The following is an 8531-nucleotide window of genomic DNA, read 5'->3' as shown; positions in this document are numbered from 1 at the left end:
GTAGCAGTGGGTTTCATCAGTTCTAACTCCTTCTTCCCAAACAGTTTGTCTGTCTGAGGCGTCAGCTTCACAACCAGCATCACAAAATCTGACTGCTGGAGCAAGTCGTCTATCTTTTTACAATAAATGGCACCAACAGCCCGTTCCTCTTCCTCTTTTCTGAAGGAAAACAAAGTTCAACTGCTCTTGTAAGTAGAAAATATTGGAGGTTCAAATCTCTATTACAGAAATGGATTTCACCTTCTCACTCCCCTCCCTGCTGCCCCATCCATTTGCAGCTCTGTGTATGACTATGCAGGAGCCCTGTATTTGCAAGGGTATCTGCTTCCCAGGAGGAAGCATCAGGTACACCACTGATGAAGTGGGCATTTACCCACAAAAGCTTATGCTCCAATACTTCTGTTAGTCTTAAAGGTGCCACAGGACCCTCTGTTGCTTCATGCAGAGATGATTAGTTTGGCATCCACTGCAGAGTGGAATGTCAAGTCTGCAAGAGTCTTACTGCTAGCCTATTTAGGGAATAGCATTGCTGCCTGTTTCGGAGGAGACTGTTTACTTTCCTTCTTACATCAAGCTGGAAATAGGGACAGCTGCCATTTAAATAACAGGAGGGAAAGAGGTTCAGACATACAACACAGGAAACAGTGGCACAGAAAGAAGAACCGAGGGAAACCTATTGGAGGGCTCCTTAATGAGAAAGCTGGTGTCATGAAGCAGAATAATGCAGGCTCAAGTGCCAAAGGAGTCAGGGGAGCAAGAGCAGAGAGAACAAATATAAATGAGAACAAATATTAAATATATTTATTGGACTGTTTTTCCTCCTATTGGGATGTTCTGTAACTAAACTCAGTTACAAATCTCTCTTAAGGCTCCTGCATTTGTCAATCAGTAGAATTTGTGCTTGATCCATAGCAAGTGATGCTGTTCTCAGACCATCAGTAGTTGGTCTGTCTGAGGTCTTATGGTCCAATATTCTTGGTAAAGTTTCTCAGCTAGGATATATTTACTATATGTTTGTATAGGGCCTAGCCCAATGGGGCCCCAATGCCACAATATTAAAATGTAAAAATAATGATGTTGATGATCATGCTTTCTGGTCCTAACATGGATTCCCTCCTAACCCACATGATTTTCACTTGCTTTCTGTGTCTGCAACATGGCAGCAGACATGATGCAAGGAGAGAAATTATTCTGTGGACTAGTGTTGGTCCACAGAGAGCTGGCAGTTCACATGGTGTAACTCTCTTTATAGTCCGCTGCTTCTAAGAGGAGGTGAAGGAGCCAGACTAGCTACTTCTGTTTGGGGCCACTGCTACATAATTGCTACAGGAATATTGTTTGATTGGACTATCTTTTATTTCCACTATCTATTAAGATATGGTCCATACTATCAAAAGGTTGGAGGATGACTACTGATGTCTAAGACCACCGGCATGGCAGGCAAATTTCTAATCCTTCCTGCACATTTTTAAACAAACCTCACAACAGTTCTATGTATTTCATCATTTAAAAATAGAATAGCAATAATAAAAAAGGCACTTAAGAATAAAGCTGCAGGTATCACACCATTATGTCCCTATGCCTCATTCTGAAATTGAGATGACACTTGGAAGGTGGTAAGGTGATAGGGAATAGCCAGCATGGATTTGTAAAGAACAAATCATGTCAAACCAATCTGATAGCTTTCTTTGATAGGATGACGAGTCTTGTGGATAAGGGAGAAGCGGTGCATGTGGTATACCTAGACTTTAGTAAGGCATTTGATACGGTCTCGCGTGATATTCTTATCAATAAACTAGGCAAATATAACTTAGATGGGGCTACTATAAGGTGGGTGTATAACTGGCTGGATAACCGTACTCAGAGGGTAGTTATTAATGGTTCCCAATCCTGCTGGAAAGGTATAATGAGTGGGGTTCTGCAGGGGTCTGTTTTGGGACCGGCTCTGTTCAATATCTTCATCAACGACTTAGATATTGGCATAGAAAGTACGCTTATTAAGTTTGCAGATGATACCAAACTGGGAGGGATTGCAACTGCTTTGGAGGATAGGGTCAAAATTCAAAATGATCTGGACAAATTGGAGAAATGGTCTGAGGTAAACAGGATGAAGTTTAATAAAGACAAATGCAAAGTACTTCACTTAGGAAGGAACAATCAGTTTCATACATACAGAATGGGAAGAGACTGTCTAGGAAGGAGTATGGCAGAAAGGGATCTAGGAGTTATAGTGGACCACAAGCTAAATATGAGTCAACAGTGTGATGCTGTTGCAAAAAAAGCAAACATGATTCTGGGATGCTTTAACAGGTGTGTTGTGAGCAAGACACGAGAAGTCATTCTTCCGCTCTACTCTGCGCTGGTTAGGCCTCAACTGGAGTATTGTGTCCAGTTCTGGGCACCGCATTTCAAGAAAGCTGTGGAGAAATTGGAGAGGGTCCAGAGAAGAGCAACAAGAATGATTAAAGGTCTAGAGAACATGACCTATGAAGGAAGGCTGAAAGAATTGGGTTTATTGAGTTTGGAAAAGAGAAGACTGAGAGGGAACATGATAGCAGTCTTCAGGTATCTAAAAGGGTGTCATAAGGAGGTGGGAGAAAACTTGTTCATCTTAGCCTCTAAGGATAGAACAAGAAGTAATGGGCTTAAACTGCAGCAAGGGAGGTTTAGGTTGGACATTAGGAAAAAGTTCCTAACTGTCAGGGTGGTTAAACACTGGAATAAATTGCCTAGGGAGGTTGTAGAATCTCCATCTCTGGAGATATTTAAGAGTAGGTTAGATAAATGTCTATCAGGGATGGTCTAGACAGTATTTGGTCCTGCCATGAAGGCAGGGGACTGGACTCGATGACCTCTCGAGGTCCCTTCCAGTCCTAGAATCTATGAATCTATGAGCTGAATAAACAAATATGACACGTTTGAGACAATGACAGCTACAAGTAATCTTTACAAGCAGTTACAAAATTGATTTTCTAACTGGGATCAGACATACTTTTACCTCTGGCTCCTGTTGTGATAAAGAATTTTCATTTCAAAAGCTTTGGCCCTCTTGGCCACCATATATCCAATACTGCCCATTCCAATGATACCAAGGGTAGCCCCGGTGACTTCATCTCCCAGCAAGTCATCAGCAAAATGCTCAGTGTTTGGGGAAACTGCAATCTGACAACCTGAAAAAAAGAAAAATAGCACGAGGAATGGAATGATGCCAGGCATTCAGATACCCATCTGTGACAGGGTCTGTTTACCCCCACACCAGCCCAGCCAGGGTTAAGCCCATATTATTGACAGCGGAAGTCCCGCCTCCCCAGTGGGACTGGGCATGCTCCAGATGCTCTAGCAGTATAAAGGGAGGAAGCCCAGCTCATTCTGAGCTGAAGGCTGCAAGGGAATGACCTGTCTGGGAAGTGCCTGCAGAGCCCCAGTCCACACTGGGAATCAGAGCCCCCTTGGGCCTGCCTGAACCCCAGTGACTGGAGTAGCCACTGGAGGTGACCGGCCCAGCTAACCACAGCGAACCCAATGTCTCATGGGAGTCCCAACGCAGACGCTGGTAGGAAGTGGCCCAGGGAGGGTGATGGAGTGGTACCTCCCGCCTGGGAAACCTCAATGTGTTTTGGTAGGACCCTCCCCCCCCCCTCCCCCCACTGAGTCAGTGGCCAGTTGCTATGCCAGTGTTAGGGCCCTGGGTTGGGGCCTGGTGGAGTTGGGTGGGCTTAGGCCCCCCTACCGGGGCCACCACACCTCTTGGTGGGTGCCCCACCCCCATCTCAATAGGCTCTGGCTGCTAGGCCATGCTGCCCTGCACCTAAGGGCATAAACTGTCACACCATCTTTTTCCTTTGGCTCACAAGCCAACATGACAATGGAGCACCAATATTTACTTTTACCTTTTAATCAAACACATGATGGGTAATGTTGACACTGGCAACCAGAGCTCTTGATTTGATTTCTTGCTCATAGCAGTAAATGTCTCCTTTCACCCTCCCCTTTCCCCCCACCCCCCAACTCCCTTTGGGGGAGAGTGGGATGAGACTCTTAACCTCAGTTTTATTTCCATCACAAACCTGCTCTTGTCTTTGGCTCTGGAAGCAGTAGAAATTGTCAGCTCTTCAACCAGTATCTGAGCCATCCATCTGGGGTGGCTAGTCATTAGGAGCTAATGGAGCTAAGTCCCACCAACAATGCCATAGCTGTGTCACCTAGACTCTGGATAATGTAGCTGATGCGCTACAGGTTGCAGTACCATCACCAGGTGACTTTCAGTGGGGCCAGATCTACTCCAGCCCCAGGAGGCTGCAGGACACCTGCCTGCCATTGTATTTCCTGCACATATGTTGCAGGCAGAGAGATGAGGCACAAAAGTGTGAATAAAGGTTTTTATGGGGCTAATTCACATCAGCCTCAAAAAGGCAGAGCACAGTGCTCCCTCTTGTTGGGCCTGGAAAAGCAGGGGCAGAGGGAACAAGCAGTATGGGATGGTGGTTATGAGCTGGGGTAAGGGAGGGAAGCTCTAAAACTACAGGTATCTATTTTACTGACATTTTTGTTTGGAAATTATATGTGCCCTGTGGGCAAGCTAATGTTACCATGAGACATTTATTGTCACCTTTTCCCATTCCTTGATTTTGTGTATTTATATTTTTAACTATGCATCCACATACATTTTAACATAGCATATTTTGAAATGCTGATCCTGAAAAAAATTAAATGGTTACCTTCCACTAGTCTCCTGGCAGATGCCAACATTAAAGCCATCCCCAGATCTGCAGTGACATTGCAAACAGCAAAGGGAGTGTTGGCGACTTTCACTCCAAAGCTGGAGATCAGTTTCAAGTCCAAATGATCCACTCCTGCCCCAGAGGTTGCAATCACCTTTAAGTTAGGCAGACTATGGAGAAGCTCCTGGTTAGCAGCTGGTTTGTGCCACCACATATAAATAGCTTTGATCTTTTCACTAAGACGATTTTTGTTTTCAAGAAATTCCTTCATGGTGATAAGGTTAAAATGTTTCTTCAAAAACTCGACATGATCCTCATATACTCCGTATGTCCCTCCTGTAGTGTTTATCAACACATAAGGCAGCTCTTGCTCTTCCATGCCCTACAAAAGGAAACAAAACCAAAGTGTTTCCCTGAGTAACATTTTCCCCCTCCCCCCCATGTTTTAAACAACAGTCCAGCAGGGCTTTACTTCACTTGCCCTGTTACGGCAGAAAGAGACAGTAAACTCATGTCCAAAGTTTCCCTGTCTTATTTATTTTTGAAAAACTTCTGCTGCACTATTCGGAGAATAGTCAAGTTTGGAAGCAATTGTTACTTCGGCAAGAATGCATTGTTATAGCATGGCATAGTTGTCCTAACACCTATAGGTGAAAAGATACAAGATAAAATTTAACAGAAATAATTAAGTAAAACCATATAAATTCAAGGGTCAAAGTCTATACAGTTCAAAGCTTTGTGGGCCAAAGGACATCTCTGCTCACTGGGCCAAATTCTGCATTCACATCCACTTACACAACCCCACTGAAGTCAGTGAATTTTCATGAGCGTATTTGAGGACATGATTTCATCTAACCCAATGAGAGTGTTATTTATGGACTAGGTGTACTGAAATCTCTAATTTACTTTGTGTCAGGGTTCCTTCCCCACTCTGAACTCTAGGGTACAGACGTGGGGACCCGCATGAAGACTCCCTACGCTTTTTTTTCCCCCAGCTTAGGTTAAAAACTCCCCAAGGCACAATTTCCCTCTTATGTCTTAGATTAAGTAACGCTACCACCACCAAGTGATTTAAACAAACATTTAGGGAGAACCACTTGGCGCTCTACCTTCCCCAAATAATCCCCCAAGCCCCTACACCCCTCTTCCTGGGAAGGCTTGAGAATATATCCTCACCAATTAGTCCTGGTGAACACAGACCCAAACCCTTGAATCTTAAAACAATGAAAAATCAATCAGGTTCTTAAAAGAAGAATTTTAATTAAAAAAAAAAGGTGAAAATTTAGAACATAGAAGATCTCTCCTCTAGGCAAACTTTAAAGTTACAACTCAGGAATAGCCTCCCTCTTCTTGCAAAGGAAATCGCAAACAAAAATAAAAGTAACCTAACACATTTCTTCTGTTATTACTTACTAATTCAAGGGAGTTAGATGGCTGCCTCCTGGATCTTCTTCTGCAAAAGCGCGCGCGCACACACACAACAACAACAAAGACTTTCCCCCCTCCCAGATGTGAAAGCATCTTGTCCCCTTATTGGTCCTTCTGGTCAGGTGTCACTAGGTTATATGAGCTTCTTAACCCTTTACAGACATCACTTCCCGCAGCTCCCATTGGCTGGGAATGGCGAACCGCAGCCACAGGGAGCTGAGGGGCTTCATGCCTGCTGACGCTCCAAGTAAACAAACGTCCCAACCCGCCAGTGGCTTACCCTGGCGGGCCAGAAGCCAAAGTTTTCCAACCCCTGAAATATAGGGTCGGCTTATGAAAGGGTCATACGGTTTTTGCTATTTTTACCTATCCATTTTGGGGGGTCGGCTTATAAACGAATGGGCTAATGAACAAGTATATACGGTAATTACAATCTGAAGGTTGCTACAGAATGAGTATCACAGGTCACTTTCTTGTGGATATCAAGAGCCCAGATGGCAAACTCGCCCTTGTTTGTAAGGGAGACAGGGTAGGTGAGGTAATATCTTTTATTGGACCAACTTCTGTTGGTGGAAGCTTTTGAGCTACACAGTGCTTCCTTACCCAGACCTGAAGAAGAGTGGAGTGTTTGAGCTACGTTTATAAGCCTATGTGCTGAAGACCAGGGCCACAGATCCAGCAAACTCTTCACATGCTTAACTTTATGCAATTTGAAAAGTCCCCACTGATTTAAATAAGACTACTCATACACATTTGCAAGATTGCAGCCTAGGACTGAATATGTCTGGAGATAAGGCAGGCAAGTCTAGTGAGGATAGCTCCACCTTACAGGCAGAACAGGAGGTTATGTTGAGATATTGATAGTTTTATATATATGGTTTTGTAATTTCATAGGTATAGATATATCCCCTTGTAGGCCCCGAACCAAATCAAGCCAACAGAAAGGAATATAGACGCTCGAGCACCAAGGACAAGCTAATTAAAACTATCCTCCCTGTATCTCTATGTAAAAAGTTACAAGGACAACTTGCTAATTGTACTAGCACATCCATGGACAAAGAGTCTGTTCGAGGAAGTGATAAGAGTTGTTGTAAAAACAACTGTGCTCTGGAATTGGTCTTGCAGAAATCCCTTACCCCCTTCGTTTATTATCCTGCTTGTTTTCTACTATTGTATCAAAGAAGTTAAATAGATTGATGGAAGTCTGTCACATCTGGAGAACAGAATTGTAAAATAAGAATGTCAGGAAGAGGAGGTAGTAAAACATAAGTGCAAGATGTGACTTAAAGATACAGAATGAATGTGAATGAATGCATGTGATGCAAATAAATAATTAGCAAATCAAAGGTGCCAGCCTAAGAGTTATAACTGTGATATCCCATGGCCGAAGAATGCGTAGCACAGAGATAACCGGATGACCCCACAGGGCAAGCTAGGGTGACCAGACGTCCCGATTTTATCGGGACTGTCCCGATTTTATCGGGACTGTCCCGATATTTCCTTCTTTGTCCCACGTCCCGACCGATGTTCGCTCGGGACACTGGACAAAAAAGCAATTTTGCCCTCCGCTCCGGCGCTCACACCCCCCCCACCCCGACTCCGCCCCCTCCTTCCTCCATTGGATCCCTCCATGGAGGGAGGAGGTTAGGAGGAGGGATGTGTGGAGGGGGGATGGAGGGAGGAGGGTCGGGCATCTACCAGGAGCGTGGGAGGGGAAGGGAAAGTTGCCGCAGCTGCCAGGGGCTAGCTGGGCATGGCCCGGGCTGCGTGCAGGCAGCAGCTGGGGCTGGCTCTGGCCTGGGTGGGCAGCGCGGACCGGGGGCGTGGGCCGCCGGAGACACGCGGCAGAGAGGGGCTGCGGGGGCGAGACTTGTCCCAGGCGGGGCAGCCGGCGGACAGGGGCGAGGGGCCAGCCGGGGTCCCCATAACCCATAAACTTCCCCGCCGCTGCCAGGGAGCCCCACGCCTCTCTGGCTCGGCTGCACTCCAGCTGCTCGCCCCGCCGGGAAGGAGCCGCTGGAGCGCAGCCGAGCGGGAGAGGCGCGGGGCTCCCTGCCGGCGGCGGGACGCGCCGCATGTGCCCACGGTGGGCTGGGGGGCGGGAGGCTCTGCGGGGCCGGGAAAAGCCCTGGCTCCCGCCCGTTGCCCAGCCTGGAGCCCCGGGGAGCCCCTCGGGAGACCGGCCGCCGCTGTGGCTCGGCTGTGCCAGCCCCGGCCCCCTGCACGCCCGCACCGCCGCTGCCCCGCGGCCAGCCCCGGGCTCGGGGGCTCCTGCAGCCACTTCCATGGGAGAGACAGCTTTGTCCCTGCCCGGTCCCGCTACAGGGCTCTGCCTCCTTGCACCCATCCAGCCTGTGCCCTGCCCGGGTCCCCGCTGGAGCC

The 8531-nt window shown here is 46.8% G+C and overlaps 1 protein-coding gene across 1 annotated transcript; it reads right to left on the bottom strand.

The window, feature by feature from the left end:
• Nucleotides 1-5: 5 nt before the first annotated feature.
• On the bottom strand, nucleotides 6-6235 carry LOC112120019 (probable 2-ketogluconate reductase; the record flags this gene model as incomplete). The annotated part of the gene is made up of 4 exons (XM_026647196.1): nucleotides 6135-6235; nucleotides 4719-5103; nucleotides 2999-3170; nucleotides 6-159 (listed from the first exon to the last, which is right to left on the bottom strand). Coding segments are annotated over exons 2-4 (708 nt in total), but the record flags the coding sequence as incomplete, so codon positions are not given.
• Between the last annotated feature and the right edge of the window lie 2296 nt (nucleotides 6236-8531).

This window comes from Terrapene carolina, unplaced genomic scaffold (assembly GCF_002925995.2).
Source record: "Terrapene carolina triunguis isolate 2854851 unplaced genomic scaffold, T_m_triunguis-2.0 Scaffold51491, whole genome shotgun sequence".
NCBI lineage: Eukaryota > Metazoa > Chordata > Testudines > Emydidae > Terrapene > Terrapene triunguis.
This window is presented reverse-complemented; position numbering and strand designations above follow the sequence as displayed.